At 41.9% G+C, this 22,840-nt stretch overlaps 2 protein-coding genes across 11 annotated transcripts in view; one reads left to right on the forward strand and one right to left on the reverse strand.

The window, feature by feature from the left end:
• Positions 1-21,780, reverse strand: part of grk4 (G protein-coupled receptor kinase 4) — a 55,543-nt gene extending 33,763 nt beyond the window's left edge. Inside the window, exons 1-2 of one of the 3 annotated variants that reach the window (XM_047334107.1) lie at positions 21,439-21,780; positions 4,597-4,677 (exon numbers count right to left, since the gene is read on the reverse strand). In XM_047334107.1, coding sequence (XP_047190063.1) covers positions 4,597-4,648 — 52 coding nt within the window. In that variant the 5' untranslated portion in view covers positions 4,649-4,677; positions 21,439-21,780. The remainder of the gene's footprint in view (positions 1-4,596; positions 4,678-21,438) is intronic. The other 2 variants (XM_035636001.2, XM_035636000.2) reach the window with 2 other exon arrangements.
• Positions 15,505-22,840, forward strand: part of LOC118311888 (target of Myb protein 1-like) — a 29,080-nt gene continuing 21,744 nt past the window's right edge. For 2 of the 8 annotated variants that reach the window (XM_047334111.1, XM_047334112.1), the window contains exons 1-2: positions 15,505-15,625; positions 18,587-18,636. In XM_047334111.1, the coding sequence (XP_047190067.1) occupies positions 18,612-18,636 (25 nt within the window). In that variant the 5' untranslated portion in view covers positions 15,505-15,625; positions 18,587-18,611. The remainder of the gene's footprint in view (positions 15,626-18,586; positions 18,637-22,840) is intronic. The other 6 variants (XM_047334110.1, XM_047334113.1, XM_035636002.2 and 3 more) reach the window with 5 other exon arrangements.

Below are 22,840 nucleotides of genomic sequence, written 5' to 3' on the forward strand. Positions count from 1 at the left end.
TAAGTAACACTGTAACTATAAAAAAACATTTGAAATAATTATTTATGTTACTGAAATTATAATAGTCATAAATTTTTTATTCATAGAGTCGTTATTTGCACCACTATATTTTGATCAAATATATGTTGATACTGGCTTGTAGCCTTAATTATTATTGTTGTTTATTTCTCTTTTTTTGGCCTTAAGGGATATACACATACACCACACAAGAAAATAGAAAATCTATAATTCCCCACATCACTGTCGTAAACGGTGCACAGATCAAGTTTTCACACTGACAGAAGTCTGTGGCAGTCTACCTTACCTGTACTGCTATAGACATTACTGTATGAGATTATCACTTTGAATATGACTGTAAGAAAGGCACTTTTATATTTGTTACAAGATGTTTATTACTTTCAACACAATCACATTGTTGAGTTCACCTGTGATGCTTTCATTTGCTGCACAAAACAAACTAAGTACCAGCTTGACTTTACAGTTATATAGTATGTCTTTAAATAAAGTATTAGAGACTGTCATCTATATTGTGAGATGTAGCTCTTTAGTTCCATTTTATCTTACAGATGTGACATAACAGTGTTGTCAACATAAAAAAGTGAGCTACACTCTATAACGGACTTCACATTTTTCATTATCTGAAGCATTTATCACACTCATTAATTAATTTTAATCCTACAGTCACAATGTGGACATGGTGATGAGTTTATCCGTCGAGGTGTCCAGAAAGCTACAGACCTTGGCGTGCTCTATTTGGCTGGTGGACTGTGGTGGAAAAGCCTTCTTCCACTGTTTCGACTACGTGAGGAAGAGCAGCAGCTGACGTCCTCATCATCCACTGTGGTGATGACAACCTGAGAAAGATCAGTAGCATCAGGCTGGTCAACATGAACATGAACCTGCAGCAGACTCACCTCCAGCACCTCGTGACTTCTCTCACTTGAAGATGACCTGTCACTGCTATTGAATTCGGCCTTCAGGAGACACTTTGTTAAGCCTAAACATGTCCCTGACTTATATTGGACAATGTTGAGTTTATTTTCCACCACATGGACTCAGGAGTTCTAATGTTACCTTAACAATGCATTGCTTGTATGGCAAATTTAACGTGGTGGACCATATTTTTACCGGCTCTTGACGGTGTCGTGTTGTGTTATTCCCGCTAGCCTCGTCAGCAGAGCTGGAGTCTTGCTCGAAGGCCAACCCCTGGCTAGCTGGCTAATAAGCACTTTAGCGAACTAAGCTAACAAGCCAGGTACCGAGCGCAGACACCGAAACCTACTAATTACTGCAAACATAGAACAAAAATATAATTTTACTTACCGAAAAAACAGGAGCGCAAGCTTCTTGGACTTCTCTGTTGGGACAACAAACCACAGAGCAGGTCGTATTATTCATCCGGTATTTGATTGAAATGTTCTCCGAAAGGCTCCGACACAAGGTCGTGAGGTCATTTTAACTGGCTTGGGATTGGCTCAGGTGACACCTAGCACTACCAGCGGCTAACCACCACTGTGCGACTAGCAAACAGTTGGATCATTTGTCACTCAAGTATCCACGCACCTAATTATGCAGAATTTTTAAATCTTAATATCATTTAAATGGGCAAGTTATATGCTAGTACTATTCATCATTATGATTTATTTGCAATATTTCTTCCTGGGTTAGCAGATTTAAATCTTTGACTAACACACATTGTTTACCATGTCATTTCAGCTCCATGTTTTAAAATACAAAGTCAATGAACCAGCCTGGGCTCAAATAAACCAGGGTGGGTGTGACACTTTGAGGACGACAGGGAGGGAAATCCTCTTGCCCCTTAAGTTCACGAGACACCAGCTGGCCCAGCAGTGACACGTGATAACTTCGACACAAATACATACAGGGGGCTCCATGGTCAAACACCTGCAAAACAAGACTATATACAAACAAACACAAGCACACTGTATGCACTGTGTGTGACGAGGTCTCAGACATACAGAAACCTCCTTGACTCTCCGCTACTGCAACAAATCACACACTTTTTGATCTAGCCTGTGCTTTAAGTAAACAACAACCAGAAGGAGACTCAACAAGCCATTATCAATCTTAGGGACGTGCAGTAGTAGTGATTGCATTCGAAAAGGACACTACACCACATCTCTAATGGCTAGACAGGAGCAATATGAGCACCTACATGTTGATGTTGTGTCAACAAAGCCCATACAACACCACTTTTCTCATTGTACCAATGTTGACAGGCATGTTGGCAAACCTGTTGAGGGGCTGCAGCGAACGAACGCACGCACATGTAGCACATCACTTTCTGCTTCTTCTCTGCGTTGGGTTGTGTCGTAACAGAGTGAGGGACACACAATGGATATGTGGGGATATGGAATGTATTCCTTCATCAGGAAAAAAGTGGCTGATCTGGCGAATCCGGGTCACAGCACCATTTGTAGCAGACCACTTTCTGCTTCTTCTCTGTGTTGTGTTGTAACAGAGTTAGGGACACACAATGGAGATGTGGGGATATGGAATTTATTCCTTCATCAGGAAAAAAAAAGAACAGACAGGCGTCACACTACCAGCCACTTGTGCATCTCTCCAAAACATAGCTCCCCACATTCACTGAAATGCAACATTGTGTTAGCTAATGTTGTACATTCAGATCTTATATAATATATAAAACATCTAACAAACATAAAATGCTATAAAAACAGCATAAAAATAAATGGGATCCCTGCAAATTATTAAACTTATGTTCCCTACTTTAACCCCATTTTTATATAATACAAAATTAACAGAAACACAGGTTAATATGTATTTAAACAAGCATACCTCCATCAGGAAAAAAAAAGATCAGACAAGCGTCACACTTCCAGCCACACTCGCATCTCTCCAAAATACTACAAAAAATGAATTCAACAAAAAAAACTCATGAGACATTTAACAAGACACCTTGCTACCTACAGGGACACACAGCTGTCTCTAAATCCATGCACAGCAGACTACATACAGCTCATGAGGCTTGGAAACCCTGTAGCAGCTGGCGTTAGGCTGGTGCTAATTTTATAAGCAACAAATACACGTAGCCTAGGAATGCTAATTTGAACATTTGGCATGACAATTATATGATAACACATTAACCAGAGGGTTCATAAACACCCTAATTTTTTTTTGAAAAGCAGAAATATAAAAGCTAAAGGAGAGAGCACATAAAGGCACGACTTACTAGCTCTGAGCGTCCGTGCTCACTGAAGCCCGTCATAGAAGTGCAGCACCAAAATAGCACCCACCGGAAACAAACAGATATGCATTGAAACTTAAGGTAGGAACATTTTTACAACCAAAACTAATTTTTGGAAAGTTCAGCATCAAATCAAAATTAAAGAATTGCTCTAAAAAATAAAGAAAACATTTGCTCTGCTACATACTTCTCCCTGAACTTCAGCGAAATACATCAAGACAGAGCACTCCCACACATTCACTTTTTGCAACTAATAAGTTACACACTATTACTGACAAAATTATCCAAGAGGACTCCTCATACACCACCTCACATAATAGTGGGGTGAGGGGCCTAGCAAGGTTCAGGACTGAATAGCACTTCTTCTGTGTCATATTATGTATGCTTTGCACTACATCAAGTGGGTCATTGCCAATGAACACCTCACTGACCACACTTGATGTACTTATTGGTCTCTGGCTCACACTTTCTTAAATCTCAACATCTTCAGGTCTTTCATCAGCATCAGAGTATACTGAAGGCGGACTGGGAACAGGACTGCCTAATACCCAATTGGCTGTTCGATTCTCTGTCGCAACACCACATCTGACACCTCACTTTGTGCCCTATTACTGCTTGGCTCAGTTGACTCACTGAAGGCACACACATCGTCCTCATCATCCAACTCTAGTAGCAGGACATTGGCACACTGGAGGAGGTTACGCTGTACAGCCCTCTCATGTCCACTGCTGGTGTTCTTGATGCGGTAGGTATGACACTTGGGGTCTCTTGAAACAACCACAAACTGAACAGACTCCCATTTGTCCGCCAACTTGGTCTCCCTCCACAATCTCATGGCCATGGTTCTCCTGTTAAACACTACGGCCTGGTGTTGCCGTCTGATATCGGCATTGACCAGAGCAGACAATAGTGCCTCCCTTAGATCATCCCTCAACTTAAGGACGTATTTATCATACTCAATGACATCACAATCCCTGTCCACATTGTGGAACATTACATCAACTGGGAGTCTCCATGCATCAAAAAGAATGGGGCATAGACTGTCGACTCATGGGTGGTACGATGGTTGTAGGCGAAGGTCAATGTCTGCAGCATCTGGGGCCATTTCTGTAATGCTCTTATCATACACCCCAGCGTCCGGTTAAAGCACTCAACAGCACCATTTAGACACTTCGACAACCACCGCTGTTCACGAGTGTCTAGCTTTGGCTTTGTGAGGATGTACATACGCGGATTGTTATCTGTCCAGACAGTAAAGGTGTATCCCTTTAGCCGAAGAGGGAACTTGTCGCACACAGACCGTTTGAGTGCAAGGAACTCAAGACGATGGGCTGGGTACTTGGTCTGTGCGCACGTCAAGGACTTACTTGCAAAGGCGATGGGGCATGCCTTGCTCCCTCCTTTAGGTACTTGACACATCACAACACCCAATCAATCCAGCCAGGCATCTGTGAAAGGACGGCTGAAGTCAGGATGAGCGAGCAATACTGAGTTCAACAAAGCTGATTTTTGTTGGTTTAATGCTTTACTCTGCTCTTCAGTCCAATCATCTGGATTGAGCCTCTTGAAATGTGCAGCAAATCAGGGGCTTTGCTATGCTAGAGCAGTTTTGTATGAACTTCTGGTAGTACATTAGCATCCCAAGGAAGGACTTGTTCTTTTTTGCTGAAGGAGTGACTCCATCATCCATCATCAGGTCCACTTCACACATGGGAGTGATGGCTTGCACTTGGGCGGCTGTGGCTCAGGGCGTAGAGTCGTTTGTCTACCAGTTCGTAGTTTGTTAGTTCGTTCCGCCAGTCCACATTCAATTGTGTCCTTGGGCAAGACACCTAACCCTAACCTTCCTCTGCTCTGACGGCTCTTCAGACAGTGTATGAATCTGACGGAAAAATTTGCGGTAAATAGCAGCACTGTATGAATGTGTGTGAATGGGTGAATGTGACTTTGTGTGGTCTATATGACTAGAAAAGCGCTATATAAATACAATTCATTTATTATTTACCACTTTATCGTAATCAGTGGCAACTCCATTCCCATCAATGACATGACCCAATAACTTGACACTTCGTCGGAAAAAGTGACACTTCTTCTGAGCCAGCTTTAGCCCATGCTCTCTAAGCCATCCCAAAACAATCTTGAGCCTATTTGGGGCTTCTTCCTTATTTGGAGCACATCGTCAAGATGGCACCATGGGGTCAAAAAGTTCTGGTCTCCAAAGACGTTCATCATGAGATGCATGAAGCTGGCTGGGTTGTTACATAGGCCCTGTGGCAGCCTGTTGAAAATCATGGAGGCCGACTGGTGTAGTAAAGGTGGTGAACTTGTTGTCCTGCTCGTGCATGGGTATTTTATGGAACTCTGATGTTAAGACCATGGATCTAAAGATGGCGTTTCCTCCCAAAGCAGCCAAGCAATTAGCTTGATGGGATAACAGTTGAGCATCTTTCACAGAGCGTACATCAAGCCACCGGTAGTCCACACAGATGCGTACATCACCATTATTTTTCCATACAGGCACCAAAGGAGACGCCCACTCACTGCATGACGTGCGTATGATGTCCTTCTCTTCCATTTCAGAGAGGAGTTCTCTGAGCATCTGGTAACTGGCCCGGTGGAACACGGTAGATGGAATGGGCGTTCATCAGTTAGATGGATTCTGTGGACAAAGTCTAGGCATTACCGCAGTCCAACTTGTCTTTGGAAAACAGATCTTCATACTGTTGTATGAGATCCACCAGCTGGCCATTCCAATAGGGTGACACTTCACATGAGTTGATGTTGATTTCCCCGAGTCCAAGATTACTGAGTCTGTTCTGTAGCGTGGGTAGGGTTGTCACCGTAACAGATACTACCATACCAAGTCGGTCCAAACATTCTGAAAACTCAATGGTACTTGTTTTTTTGCAGTAGCGTAGGTACCGTAGGAACCGAGGCAGTAATTCCCCTGGAACTGATGGGGGCAGCATATAGCCTACACGTGTTGTAGTCTGTCCTCAACTGATAAAGAAGAAGAAGCAGATGGGAAAAGTATAAGTGGAAGATGGCAACAAGTTCTGCTCCGTCCCGACTCGTTGACAAGAGTCGGATGCGTTTGAGGGGGATGAATACAACTTTATCGCTAAAGCCAATATGCAAACAATGCCATCATGCATTTCAAACCACGGGAGTTAACAGCTGACAGACAGGCATTCCGATCAGTTCAAAAATTCAAGGTGAGTGAGTTTCAAATCATATTAACATCATATACAAACTGTTAAACTTCTAATCCTCATCCTGAAATCAGCGCTGCACGTTAACATGTTGTTTGAGGCAGAAACCTCCTCACGTTCTGCGCCATACAATGTTAGCAATAGCAGTTTGCTAACAACGATACCGCTACCTTGTAATGAGCTAACATCTGTTCAGTCTGTGTCCCGTCCACAACATGTTGCTGGTGTTCAGAGTATATAAGGTGTGTGCGTGCGTCTGTGCGCGTATTTGTGTGTGTGTCTGTGTGTTTGTGTGCGTCTGTGCCTGTGTTTGTGTGCATATGTGCGCACTCGCGTGCCGTAGTACTGTATCTCTCTCTCTCCTTTTTTCCAGTATTAGCCGGAGGAGGATCCACCAGTAGCAAAGTCAGCAAACCATATCAGAAGCTCTTAAGAGGCACAGAAAATATGATTTCTAAATCTAAGCTCAGTATTGTTTTAAATACTTGGAAGGCTATATGCCACTGTTTTTCTTTTTTGACATATTAAGGCATTTTATTATGCCATTATTATATCTAGAAGCCATGACTTCCAATGGTTGGGTTTAAAAATAGTAAAGTTGTGCCATAAAAAAGTTGATTGCATAGTATTGCACATCTTTTTTTGTAATGCTAAATTGTTTCTTTTCATTTATTATTTGAAGGCTACATGCCACTATTGTTGCAGTTTTTTGTAATGTTCAATGTTTTTATGAAGGAGTTATTGTTTAATTATTATTGTTGTTGTCCTCTTTTTTACACAGTGGTATCGAATTTGGTATCGAGTATCATGTATTTTTTGGTGGTATCGGTACAGATTACCATATTTTTGGTTTCGGGACATTAACATCCACGTTGAGCTCAAGGTCTTCCAGCACCACACAGGGTGAAACATCAGCTAGTTTTGTGTTCCGCTTCAGTGTTACTGGATTGTCACCTGTCACCACTCATTGAAGCCACAGTTCTCCCTACCATGATGTTTTTCCTGTTTGATATTGATACTTCATTGGTTCCACCCGTATTGCACTCCCCTCAGAGACAGGGACATTACTAGGAAGTTTGCCCCATACTATGTGTTCATGTCTGGGCATTAGTGTCACAGCCCTAGTTAGCTTCACAATTCCAATGGAATCTGGAATTATTTCCGTTTTCCATCTCGTTATGCCTGAAAGCATGCTTAAGAACTGCTCAATGCCCAGCTTACCGGGAGAGCTAGCTTTGTTCATCACACACCAATAGCTGGGGTCTTGTTTTAATTGGTCTAGCAGATAATTAAGAACATTGGTGTCTACTATCATTTGATCACGTTGGCTTGGTACAACTAGAGTGGGCACAATGAGTTCCTGTTCGTAGATTCTCAGCTTCAACTGGTAAATACATTTGGGCTGCACTTTGACACCACCACATCCCACCAGGACAATGTCTTTCTTGGTTTGAGTGCTTTCTGATAACAGTCCTGCTTTGTGGAGCTCCTCTTCATCCACTTCACTCATTGTACAAGCCATCGAACCACTGTCGAGCATCCCCTGCAATACAACTTTATCATTTACCAGCACGTCAGTGAAAAACAGGGCATTCTCAAGAAAGTGTATATTTTGGCAAACGATGATGCTGTCGCTCTGAGCAGACTTACAACTTTCTTCATATACAGAGCTTAGGTCATCTTCTGTTTTGAGGGACTGACAGGAAACACACACTTTTCCTCATGAGTGTGAGTGACTCAGTTTTCCTGGTTTAGTGTGTGGCCCTCTGGCTGAGTCTGGTGTTGCCCGGGCCTTGTGCAGTCTCTTTTCTGGTGGCCCAGTTCCAGGCATCCGAAGCACCTCTTTTCTTTCATGCAGTGTTCACGTGTGGTGTGCGCCTTCTCACCACACACACATGGCAGGAACCAGGGCGTGTCCAATGGGTTGGCTGTTGAGCTGGTGAAGTAGATCTAGCCAGTTCACTTTCCAACATGCTCAGTATCCTCTGTAATGTTCCCACTTCTGAAGCAGGGGCTGCACTCACTTTACAGCTCTCTTTGTAGTCAACTCCTCTTCTGTAGGATGACAGGCAGCCGCAGTCCAAATGTTGCATCTTTCTGGTTTCATCAACCTCCGCCATGCCCGATGTTCTCTCTAATATTCATCGATGGCCTCTCGGACTTCCATGGCTGACCATTTGCTGATGGGCTTACACTTGAACATGCTGGAAAGGTCAGGGTTGGAGCAGTTTCTCATCATAGCAACTTCTGCCAACATGTTCTCCATCTTCCCTCCACTTCTCCAAAGGTGTCTGTCAGCATGTTCAGCTGCTGTGTTCAGTCTGACCCAATAATCTACTGGGCTCTCATCTAGGTATGGCTGTGTGGCGTAGAAGTCTGCCATCGTTAAGCTAGACAGGGGAAAGTCACTAAAGTAACTTCGCTGAATGTCATTAATTACTTCAGGGTGCCTTGCCAGGACTACTCTTCAGCCCTACCTTGACAATGTTCTTTGCCCGCCTCAAGAGATGGCCGAGCACTTTATCCACCAGGGCCACATCTAATCGATTACTAAATTAATAGCCAACTATTTTGATAATTGATAAATCGGTTGTAGTAGTTTTTATGAAAAAAAGTCAAAGTTCTCTAATTTCAGCTTCTTCAATCTGAATATTTTCTGGTTTATTTGCTCCTCTATGACAGTAAACTAAATATCTTTGGTGAATGGACGAAACAAAACTTTATCTTGGGTTTTGGGAAACACGATCAACATTTTTCATCATCATTTTTTTATGGACCAAACAACTAATCGATTAATCGAGAAAATAATCGACAAATTAATCGATTTATCAAGTAAATAATCAACAGATTAATCGATTTATCAAGAAAAATAATCAACAGATTAATCAATTATGAAAATAATCAATAATCTATCCACTAATCACATCTATCCACTCTTCGACTGTGTTTTTGTCTGTGTTATAAGCTCTATACATCTTTGGTTCCTTGGCATCTGTCTTCACTGCAACATTCGGTTGAGACATGTCCAGGAAGGTAAAGGCTCTAGTAGCGGGATGGCTTCAGTGAATGGTTTCACTGGCTAATATGCGACTTACAACAGCATCATCAATCTGGGTCGCTAGCTCTCCTAGCAAGTCACCTAACTGTTCTAGGGTGTTACTATTAGTCGCATCTGGAGTGGAAGACTGGGGCTTGTCTACAGGTGTGAAATCATCCATATCTAGCCTTCTGTTGAAACCTAGCTGCCTAACGTGATCCCGACCTGTGTCAGGTGCATGTACCAGCCCTCTACCCCTACCTAAACTGATAACTGTGTAAACTCCATTACTACACTACACTACAAAAGAAACTCACATGAGACATTTAACAAGACACCATGCTACCTACAGGGACACACAGCTGTCTCCAGATCCATGCGCAGCAGACTACATAGAGCTCATGAGGCTTGGAAACCCCATAGCAGCTAGCATTAGCCTGATGCTAATTTTATTAGCAGCAAACACACGTAGCCAATGAATGCTAATTTTAACATCTGTCATGACAATTACAGTATATGGTAAATCATTAACCAGCGGGTTAAAAAAAAAACTACATTAACACCGTCATCCTATAAAATGATTTGAAACAAAGAAAAGCAGAAACATAAAAGCTAAATGAGAGAGCACATAAAGGCACGACTTACTAGCTCCGAGCATCCGCGCTCACTGAAGCCCGTCACAGAAGTTCACCACCAAATAGCACCCGCCAGAAACAAAGAGGTATGCATTGAAACTTGAGGTAGGAACCTTTTTACAACCAGAATTAATTTTGGGGAAGTTCACCATAAAATTTAAATTAAAGGATTGCTCTAAAAAATAAAAAATTATCATTTGCTCTGCTACACACGCAGACATTAATTTTAGCTTGGCCACATTTTTTGACAATTGTTTGAAGTTTCATAGACAACAATTGATTCATTGAGAAAGCCCAACTTTTTTACGGCACAAAAGACTACAATGAGGTTGAAATGTCACCTAAACTTGAGGTCAGGTGGAAAAAGAGAGAAGAAAAGACGTAGAGAGGAAAAGGGGAAGATGACAAAAGTAACAAAGGTACTGAAAAGAAAAGATTTGTGTGCGTGTGCGCACATGCCTTTCAGAGGCGGCTGGAACACCCCACCCTGTTTAATGTCACTCTGACGTCAAAGCCATGTGTGCAGGCCCTTAATGCAGACAGGATGGAGCAAGTATTTATTTAACTTTGGTTCTCCCCTCCGAAAGAACGGGGCCCTCCATAAACACCAACTTCAGAGCAGTTTCGCTCATTCATAGCCAGCACTGAGATCATCGCACTGGATCCCAGGACAGGCCTGCGCATGTGCGGCAGTGACCAGATTCAAAAGTTGTGACGGATATCAAAACACAACACGCGCACGATGCCCGACTTTGAGGATGCACATTCCTTTCCTTAAACAATTTATCAACAGCATCCTTGTCACTCAGCAGCCAGATGTGTGACACATTACACACAACATCTCTGGTTTGAGTCACACTGGCCACTGTTGCCTCACATAACTCCCTTCTCCATTTCCCCATGTTTCCTGTCACTTCCTAATGTCAACTATCCAACAAAAGCAAAAGCCGAAGCCAAAAAGAAGCCATAAAAAAATGCTAAGACAGCTTTGGCCAAAGAGAATGGGAGACCAATCATAACAGTCAGCTCATTTAAAACAACTTCATAAAACCAAAGTCTTACCCATTGATAAAAGTCCAACAGTCTGTCATTTCATACAGTAGCATCAGTGCAAAATGCAACAAGCTTCTGAATGTCACAAGACAATTGATTCCCATCACTTTGATCTCATTTGCTGCCATTAGCAGTGTCATTACCATTTGTGTGCGCGTGCGTGCGGTGTGTATACAAAATAACAAAAAGATTTTAACCAACCTTAGAGGGAATATTACTTGGAAGGGTATATCCAAACGATTAACTTCTACAACTTAACCTAACTTCTGATCGGTTGGAGATTGGCGGGGGGACAACACATAAACACTGTACCGCTTACAGAGCAGGCCTAGTGTTAAGCTGTCATCTGTCTGCTGGGAACGTTATGATTGTCGCATGAAGGCAAACAGCGAAAGCGTTGTCTACAGAGTTTATGCTGAATCCTGCCCGCCTGTTGAGGACGGTAAAACGGCAGGATTTCCTGGTTCTGCCAATGGTCAGAGAGAGAGTGACAGTGGATTAAAGAGCACGGTACACAGCTCTGCAATTAACCAATGGCAAAAACATTCTTTTATAGACACGAGTAGCCTATATATGTGTGTGCATTCACCGCCCCTCTGATGCTTTTCATTTACTTGGAGTCTGGGGTGTTTTTGCATGTTTCGTTTTTTTTCGAATCGCGTGATAACTCTGAATTAAGAAAAGGGATAATGAGAAACAACAACAACAAAAAACACAAGAAAGAGAGACGTGGGGTAGACAGTATTTTCATGCAGCTGTTTGTGTCTGTCTGGAGTGATGTACGAGTGCAATCCTGAATATGCATTCATGGCTCTCCTGTCTCTCCTGTCTTTGCTGGGTTTCCTACCCTGCAAACGGCTGCAGTTTTCACATCCAAAATATGCTCCTCTCCCTTTCCTCTCTTTTTCATCTCAAGTGGGAGAAGGAGCCAGACAGGAGGAGGTCACACACAGTCGACTATGGCATCATCATCTCCGAGTAAGTCCCACCCCACCATATCAGAGTTTATGTAGCTTCCACCAAGTGAGACATGAGATTTATATATATTTTTTAAGTAAGTTCAGATACAGTTCACAAGTTATTTACTCATTCAAAAGCTAAAGTGGAAAAATAAGGAAGACCTTACCCAGACAAGACATTACTGTGTGATAAATAAAATTATAACTAAATAGTTCACATATATGAACAGCCTTTTAACTGCTTTCTATCTGCTAAATTTATGTTTGGAAACAAGCAACACTAAATAAGACAGATATGTCCAATTTTAGCTCATATTGGCACAAGAAATAGCAGTAAAGCTGAATAGATTTCCACGAAAGTTGGTGCCATTCTAGTTTTGTTCTTTTAATTAATTAATTAATTAAAGTAGCCTGACTTACTGACAAGGGCGTGATGATTTGGTCATGGTTGGAAGTCTATTTAAGCATGCAGCAGAGCTTTCCGATGCATTTTCAATATCTGTCTGTCTGTCACTGTCACAGACGAGGTGCAATTTCCAGTCTTGTGGCTGTTATCCTGAGCGTCAGCATGTGACACGTATTCAGCAGTTTTCCGCACATGGCGATGAAAAATAAAGACGGGTTGTGAATGCAGCAGCGCCGCACCTCTATGTGTTCTGGGTAACATCTGTAAAAGCTGTGAATCACAGCATAGACATTTCTTTAAGTATCACAGAACAACAACTCTGTCGTCAAATAATCACTTGATGTATTCACATATTTGCCATATGAGTATAACAATACTTTTTTCTCTCATTCAGTAGAGAGTGATTTTTACTGATAAATAAACAAATGAATGAATGAAGGCTATAACTAATTATTGACTCCATTATCAAATAACATACCAGTTACTATCTCGAACAATTGATTATTGAATTTTTAAAAAGTTCCCAAAGACCTGGTATGGCTTTTTAAAATGTCTTGTGGAACCACTTGCTTTATTTAAAAAAAAAACTAATCAACAATCTTTTACATTTTATTAGGATTCATTATTACCCAAATACACGGTTTGTTTTCATGTAAAATACCTGTGACCACAACATGTTTGGCATAACACATGTAAATAAAAACATCTCAAATGTATTACTTGACGTAATCTGATCAACTCGTTGGACACTGGATTTTTATGTCTGCTATTTTTGTCATTATTTGTAAACTTTGTAATCTTGTCTTGTGATACAGGATGACACAACTGTGATACCCCAAGCTCAACCCACAATGCCTCTGCGGTCAATTTTTGACTTGCTTAACAAAACTCTTTCATTCCACCATAATCACCACAACAAAATATTATTCTTCCATCTCATGACACCATTTAGTTGGAGTTGAGGAATATTTCTAGAAGCTTAAAAAACCCTCAATGGCAATTAAAGTCAGGGTCAAAGTGCACTTGCAAATTCCTCTAACAAATGAAATGAATAGTCAAAGGGAAAAAAGGTAACAGGCTGTGAAGTTAACTCCGCCATGTTTTGGCACAAACACAACTTTTATTGAACTTTCAAAACACTGTTTAACAGGATATTTTTGTGCCAGGATAATTGTTCGGTGAATATTTGGTACCACCCATCCCTTGTCTGATTTGACCCTAACCCTGCAACAGCGGATTGGATGGCTGAGGTACTCTCCTTAAGACATTGCTTAAATAGTAGGAAATGAGAGAGGGTCACACATAGTTTAGGCCCATTGTAATATGAGCATGTACACACACATTGGCACAATGGGGCCTTGCCGTGATAAATGAATGGCCTATTGCTTTCCCAGTCACTCTCCGATACAGTGTGTGACAGGCCGGAGTAGCCCCTGATAAGGAAAACATTAGCTGTGAGTATCTCTGTTGCCTATTCAAAGCAAAGGCCAAGTGTTTACATAAGGTAATCCATACACTTGCACATCAGCTGAGAGAGAGGAAAAGATAAACATGTGAATATCATGCAGCAATGCTCTCTTCTAATCCTCACCTCCCTCACACGCCCACACTTTCATCCTCTCTCAAACTTCTGCTTCTTGTTCCCCTCCCCGATATAAACAGTTTTCTTCTCTGCCTTCTTTAATTCTTTATAAATTTCTGGTACACTACAACAATCGAGCAAGGGGGGTGGGCTGTTGTCAGCATTGCTTCCCAACTTCTCCGTTTTAGGGCCTCTCAAACTCTGGCGTAGTGGATGGGAAGCGTAAATGTAGCAGCAGTGATGCCTAGTGAAAGGAACACATAGTAATGTGGATGTTGCTGTATGCTTTCATTCAGTTCTTTGAGATTTACCCAAACCACTTACCGAACCCTAATATTAACCACTGACCCCCCCAAAAAATTCCCAACTGGGGACACAGCTTTTGTCCCTAATTAACTGCCGGCGCGCGCGCGCACACACAGGCACAGGCACACGCACACACGCACACACGCACTCACACACGCTTGCTTGCTTGGTCCAGCAGCATGCTGTGGTAGCTGACCTTTCCTTCCTCTGGCCCATATCTCTGTGTTCGATATGTTCCACTAATGCCCCTTGTTTTCAAAGCGTCTTGAGGGAAAAGGGGGGTGGGGTGGCAAGGGAACATGCCAAGACTAAACTTGAGCAAGACTCGCAGAGTTTTAGAGCACAAACTGTTTGGTTAATCATCTATATTCTATAGACAGCTGTCTCGCAGATGAAGGGCCCATCGGTTTATTTCACAGCAACGCTGAGAGAACAGGAACACGAAGAAGCAGCCCCTCTTGCACTGAACTCTTGAGTGTGGAACACATAACACATATTACACCTTGAATATAATCTTTTAATACAAAAAACACCTTCAAGCTACATTAGAAGCCAGGACTGACAGAAAATTTGACCAAGGACACGCTACAAAATTGCAACTCAACGAATGTGTTTAAAGGGTAAACTACAGTAATGAAACATGAGGAACCTCTGTTATTTGATATGCATCATACTGAACTCCAGAATCTCTTTTATGAGAAACTTTATCTGTATTTGAACTTTAAAAACTTGTAAATACACGAATGACATCAAGCTGACAGCGTTCTTCTCATAGGAAGAACGTCCATTTAAGATTTCATAGGGCAGCTGGAACAACGTCCCTACGGTGTTCACAAGTGCCTCCAAAAGTGCCTCGTTGTGGTTCGTCAGCTTGCCAAGAAATTGTGCTAATGAACATCCCAGTAGCCACCCAGCAAAGTGCAGCAGTGCTGCTTACATAACACACAGAGTCTCACTCAGCCCGTTTGTGGGTGTCATAACTGTAAAAATGAGTCCCACATCAAAGGACAGTCACAAAGCAATGAGTTTTATTAGCCTCAGCTGGAGGAAACACCCCAGAGTGGTGGCAACAAGTGTTAGCCTAGCTATAGCGACAAGACTAACACAGCTACGCTGGCTGACGTCACAAGAAAACCCTCACAAGACGTCTGGGAGGACCTGCTGGCATACAATTTGAAGCAAGGTGGGGGCAGGCAGCACAGAGAGGTTAGCAACACCAACATCACACATTTCTAATGTAATGTAAAAAAATATGTGAGGAGAAATAAAGTTCCTGTGTTTGTCGAAGGAATTTGAACTGGACTGCCAGCATTCCTTCCTTTTTTAATGTAGACCGTCGGAACAAAAAGAAACAGCATGAGGAGAAAGAAGTATAATCTTGAGATGTTCCAATACCATTTTTCCCTTCCCGATACAGATTCTGATACCTGAACTTTGCTCATGTAAGGTATTTTAACAGCTGTTTGCTACTAACCCTGTATGGAAGTGATGATTCGTATCATTGCTGTATGGCCTTGCTCGTGTTAAACCCCTTTGAAAAACAGACAGAGAATGAATGTCATAGAACTTTTTATTATCTAGTTTGACAGTCATAACTGAAAAAGAACACAAATTGATAAATCTAGTAATCTGATCCAATCTAATAAACAACAATTATTCCATTAAATAGCTGTTAAAGTGCAGCCACATCTTATGAAAATAAAAGACCTTTAAAGTTTAAAACAGCACAGCTACAGTATAGAACAGAGCAACAGCAACTTCAAAACAAAATAAATAAAGGGATAGAGAACAATTCCTTAAAAAAAAAAATTACGTGCTGCCTCGGTTTAGAAAAATAAAATACCTTTTGTCTGTATGTTTCACAGTAACAGTATAAATATGGTACACATTGCTGTTTTAATTGTGGGACTTGAAATATTGCCAAAATGCAGACATTTTTGCTAGCTCTGGCTCACGCTACACTACACTACCTGAAATCACTTATTCGCTTCTCTATGAAAAGTACTTGCCAGTGGCAGCACAGTGTAACTGCTATTTTGGAGCAAGGAAGAAGTGATTTCCTGTAGTGTAGCCAGAGCTAGCAAAAAGTGTCAGCAAAATGTCACGCTGGAAAGTAATGGTAAGTGGACTGTATTTATATAGCACTTTTCTAGTCTTATTGACCACTCAAAGTGCAAATATGAGCATTTCACAGACATATACGTATCAGTGCTTATGTTTACTGTTATGAAATCTTATTGTGCAGAGTTAACAATGCATAAAAATATGCATTTAAGTTAAAATTGTCTTCATTCACGCTCTCTTTATTTGGTTGAATTTGGGTTTTTCTTTTCATTTATAGTTATTTATGATAAAGTTTATGGTAAATCTAAAATATCAGGCCTCAATTACAGTTTGACATCTTAGGAATCATTGACAGATTTTTTTTTTTAATGTGTGTTATGTGTGGGGTAAAATCGTCATCGCCATCTGCCACCGAAGATCAACATCGGCCGGGCTCTAAAACAGCGCTGCAATTTACCGTGCTTCTTTTCACATTCATACACTGCCAGAAGAGTAGGTTTTGTAGCGTTAGCAAAAGATAGCAAAAATGTCAGCAATTTTGCAATATTTCTTGTGCCGTTTAATGACATGGTATCGGATCGCTACATTGATTTGAGCATTCGCGGATGCCTGATCCGGCATTTTCAATACTGGTATAGAACTGGTGACCAAAATCAGTGACTGTTTGGAAAATTATTACATAAAAAATTAAACGATTAAAACAAAAAAACTAAATTTAACTAAATTTGTGGGGTAATCTCACTGTTTACTTGTTGCATTCAGTTGTTGGTATCAACAACTGAATGCAACAAGTAAACAGTGGCTGCCAAAGGGCAGACGCAAAAAAAACTGCACATTTACTGACACCAACTGACCTTATTATGTCAGTGTATTCCATTTGTTCCAGTTCCTTAGATGCCAGAGAGCTGTCAGCTAAAAACTACAACACCAAGATCCTCCTCTCGTCTTTGTGGTGCAGTCCAACACTCAATACAAAGCTGTGTGTACAACACAGTTAACGCTAATGCTTTAATGTCTTAAAGAAACACCTTCCAGAAGGCCATACAATAAAGAAGTTTACAATATAAAGTTTAAAAAATACAGTTAAACTTTGTGTTTTTAACTCTTTGATACATATATTAAAATGGATGTCATCTCATCCGTCAAACCCAATTAGAAAGATTAATTGCAGGCATTGGTGGTTTTTACGGCACTTTTACAGTGTCACAAAATAATTCCTGTGAAGTAGAGACTGGTGATAACTAATGATGTCAGGGCACACACGGGTTGAATTCTTCTATGAGAAATTTAAAACCTCAGCAAGATTTTAATTGTTTACAGCATCAGCAGGGAGATTAGGATTAGTATCCGCTGACTTTTTGATGTCTGCAAGGGGAAAATATGTCTCCAGCACAGCTTGCCTCTTGCTGAGATACAGCTGTGCGTTAAGCTACAAGTGACATATGGGCTTGTATCTACAGTTGATTCCTAGGGTGGGGTCGGATTGTCCTTACTATCTACTATTCCTAACTACTATTCCTTGACCCAAGTGGAAAATGTCATGAGGTCAAGGAAAGGTGGGAAGGAGGATTCATAAGACTTAGGAAAAGCCGACAGTGGTGCTCAGAGAATCCGACTCGACTTTCTCTATACTACGTCATTATGCGACGGCGGATGTTATTGACATGTGTCTGCTGTGTTGAAAGTACAAATTTCCGAATATGGACAAAAAAAAAGCAGCGGCTCCATCCAAAAATTTTCAGTGTGTATTACCACATCTGTGACATCAGATGTAAATGATTCATATGTAACAGTAACATACATGATGATGTGCGTCACTTCTGGGTCATATTCATACTCTTCTACTTCAGATTTAATTGTTTACATCCGTGCATGTCATGTCACGTTAAATGTCGCTGCCGCAATGAATTGTGGGGCGTCTATTTCTCCTTTCCTTTCGCATAGGAAGGTCCAGTGTACCCTATGCTAAAGGAGTAGGAAAGGAAGCACTGGAGCACCTTTCCTTAGCATTTAGCTCTAACAAAAAAAAGCTCTAACAAATAAATAGAATGTGGCAGGATATTTTACAGCCAAGGAGTAAACATATTTTTTTCTATTTAACAGACTTCCCACCACCATCTGCTCTGCCATGATAGGGTGTGCTGCCAACTCAGGTACTGCAAAGTATTGTAAACAGCGGAGTCTGTGGGACAAACTATGAAAACACTTTTTTTTATAAGCTCAAGGGCTTTTACCTGCATTATGCACTGCAGCCAACTATATACACCAATACCTGTCTAAAATATATTGATCACTTTCTATCATTTACAGGCAAGTATAGAATATGGGTAATTTAACAGAGTCAAAAGGGTTTAGGCTTTCAATACAATTACTAATGACATTGTCCTGATGTTATACTGAATGAGACGATGCCGAAGCGTACTGCTATGTTGAAAACAACTCTGCCTTGGCTAAGCTTTTACATCCACATACACTGGGGTTGTGTCAAACGATAACCTCGTGGGATTCTCAGTCACCATTTGAAATAAAATCTAACATTCTCAGGGGAGCATTGGGAAAACTTCCTTCAACTGTAGGAGACTCACCTCATGCAACTTTCTCTTTATGAAGTCTGAGCAGTTCCACAGCAAAGATAAAATCTAACTGCTATATATGTGGTGGTTTTCCTTTCTACATTTTGTACCAAGCGTAAGTGTGAAATTCACAGAGGCGGGTATAGAGAGTACTGGGAACAATGTCATCTCTGTAACCACTTCCCTTGATGTGTCACTTCAACTGTGGCACACCCTGTCATAGCCCTTCTTACTCTGGCCAACCAATTTCACATCGACAGGTATGCAAAAGTTAATAACAAGTCACCGCTTTCATCATCTTGTGAGATGACACAAAAGTTTTCTGGGCAGCAACGGATGTGCAGGATGCTGTGATAAGTAGAGTGTTGTTTCTCAGATGGACAGACCAGAAAAGCCAGCATGAACATCTATGATTCTGTGTGCACAATGCATTCTAAGTCAGCACTAAACTGGGAAGTCATCTCCCCTCTCTGCAGATAAGTCAGACATCACCGAACAAATGATTTAATATCTTGCTCAATGACACATCAGCAGGGCTAACTCTTGCTGACTTGGTGGCTTGAATCCAGCTCCTGCGCATGAAAAGCCGCCTCCGTGAACCGTTCTGCTGCATGCAGAGGCTCTGATGCCACCCACATGCATGAAGAAGGCTGAACACAAAACTCTCAGGGAAAAAGCCCACTGACCTCTGATGCACAGGATACAATTTATCTCGGGTCTCTGTGATATACTACTTAAACCCTCTGACAGCTACAAACACCTTTGACTAGAAATGTGAATTAAAATCAAATCAGTCACCTGTGCACCTTAAAGGGATACTTTGGGAGCTATTAGCTGTTTTAATCTGTGATTATTAACACTATGAAGTATATGGCTGGGAGAAGTATATAAAAACTGTCTTTTGATGTTGCGCATTATCCTCCGTGTTATACCAACTAAATTAAATATTGGTAAGACAACAGCTGCTCACTTTTCTTTCTTTATTATTTATTCATCTAGTTTGATACTAATTCCTTCACTCACTTTAAAGAAGCAAAAAAATAAAACAACAACTTTGCTTTTAAAGAGCAATGGACGTATCAACAGATATTACTTATATTGAGGGATACAAGGCTCCTTCCTCTCCATGCATGCCTCAAACATTTAAATCCATCACTGAGGGCCTTTTGGGGCCTTTGATGAGGGAAGACCCCGGCCACATACATGTATTGCGCCTGTAGGTCGCATCAGTGTACAACAACCCTGACCATGCCTGGCACCATTTGATGGCAGGTAGAGGAAATGTGTGGTGCCTCGTAAGGAGGCGCAGCCGCTGCTTGTATGAAATGGATTCACTGCTGCCGTGAACAATCTACTTCACAGCATTGCGTGGCGTGTAGTCTTGAACTGAGGACGCTGACCGAATATAATGCAAACCTCAAGCGGGGGAAGGCCTCTGTGTGCGCACAATGAACCGTGTCGAATAAAATTGATCAACTTGCACAATATACTCTGGGACCACAGGCTGAGACCACTACACTGCTGCTGGAGGAGGAATAAAACAGTGGAAATCATTGAGAAGTAATAACAACCCCCCATCTTTGCCCCTCTCTCTCTCTCTCTGTTCTCTCGCTGCTGGTACGGTGCACACCTTGCGCACACTCACAAGCTACCAAATAGCCTCTCTGTTCTGCAACCTCTTGGAAAACAGATGGATGCTCGCCTCTTTGACAGTACCACCTCCAGGTGAGCTGCTGCGGCATCACCGGCCCATTGGGCTGCGTGCACACTCGTGGCTGTAGCGCCTGGGTAGACGGCGGGCTACCCCCCCCCCCCCCAACAGAAATGCAGTGACATATATGCACTTATATATACGATATACGTTCACCTTCCCTCCCCAATTCGGCTGTCAACACACCAAAACCGCCAATGACAGGTAAAGCTGTACTGAGGCACAGAACCTCACTGCGCAGATCGAATCCGCACTACTCCCAACGCTTAGTAACGAGGATCCCATGAAACATAGGTTTTATATCGTCGTATAACGTGCTTGTGTGGGGGAAAGGTCGACAGCCTCTAACGCAACGCTGCCATGTACGCGCGATGCTGCAAACACTCCCTGCGTTGTTCGCGGCCCCCCCGCCTGCTGGGCCCCGGTCAACCTGCCCGGCGAGTGGGGGAGCTGTCGGCGAACAAACTGACGATTTCATCGGAATACGTTCAGTGTTTGCCCGGAGACAAAGCGCTGCGCAGGGATGGGGGGGGGGGATCATATATCACAGAAAGGACTGCCAAAAGATCAGGCTCGTCCGTGACCAAGTCTTTGAGCTGGGTTGAAAAACAACAACAACAAGAGCAAAAGACATTGAATCAGCTCATGTAGCCGCAGAGCGCACCGCTTACCTTCCCTTGCCTTCAGGAGAACCGTGTTGGCCACGATATTTTCAATCTCCATTGTCAGAATGTGAATCCCGAGCAGTCGCGATACATTTCACTCGGAGGAAAAAGACGGGGTTTTTTTTCTGATCAAACGTGCCTACGACGGTGAGGCTGCTGCACTCGCACAGGGCGAACGCGACACTGGCGCATAGTAGGTTTTTAATAGTGGTCGTCGTTCCTCTCCATTGCAATTTGTTTTAATCAAACCCTACGAAGCAGTGTGATTCCGGCGGGGCTCGTTAGCATTCACAGCCTGCCTCCCTACCCATTCTGCCTGCCTTCCTTCCTTCCTGCTTCGGCTCCCCCCTCCCCCTCCTCCTCCTCCTCTCCCTCGCCCCTCCTCTGCACAACGAACCAGCTGGAGTAGGAGGGATCACTTTACAACCTGTGCAACCAAACACACTTCACATACATGTATTCTCATGCAAAGTGAATTTTATTCATACGTGCATGCAATTTCCTTGGTTATGCCATTGACTGTGTGGCAGTTCTGGAAGAAAACGTGCGTATGGGTCGTTTTCTACAAGTTTCCCCCCACCAGGGTTTTCTGGAATCATCTAGAAAAGAGAAATGCTATATTTCCCCTCATGTACACGACCATAAATAGCATTTTAATCCAACATAAATGACGTTTCCTTTCCACGATTTTCAGCTGCACAGCTGTTGCATGTGCTGCTGGCTGACGTATTGTCAGGAAACATGTATGCCACTGGCCCCAGAGGCCTTTACAAACATTTTACTGTGTACAATGGCGCAAAGGTTTTTAAGTTGCTGCATTATGGTTGGCCGTACAGACTGGAGAAAAGTGATAAGTCACTGTTTTTGTTTCTTGTCCTCGTTGCCATACTGTGACCCAGCATCCTCTTGGGCTTTCTAATCAGACTCTTTGATCTTCTGAACCCACAATGCTTTGAGTAGGGCCATGTGTCTGCAAAAAGAGAAGCAGTGCACTTACCGAGATGCTGTAAGTCGTAACTTTATCTATAAAAGCCGTTTTGTGGAAAAGTATAGTAAAAGTAAAATGATAAGTATAGACCGACTGATATAGATTTTTTGGGGCAGGTGCCGATACCGATTTTGGGGAGTTGGGAAGATTTCATATATATATATATAACCATATAGTCAATTATTTCTAAGACCTTTGACAATTTTTAAAAATATATTATATGCATATACATATATTTCAGTTTAACCATCAACTTTATTATAAATAACTAAATAAAAAGATAACACAAATACAAGCAAATACTGTACATAGAGCTTGAATTAAGAAAATAAATAAAAAATTGTTAACGTGAAATGCAAACATAAATGCAAATCTTTTCTGCATTGTAAACGCCTTTGTAAACATTGTTGATCATTGAAT

Source organism: Scophthalmus maximus, chromosome 8, assembly GCF_022379125.1.
Source record: "Scophthalmus maximus strain ysfricsl-2021 chromosome 8, ASM2237912v1, whole genome shotgun sequence".
Taxonomy (NCBI): Eukaryota; Metazoa; Chordata; class Actinopteri; order Pleuronectiformes; family Scophthalmidae; genus Scophthalmus; species Scophthalmus maximus.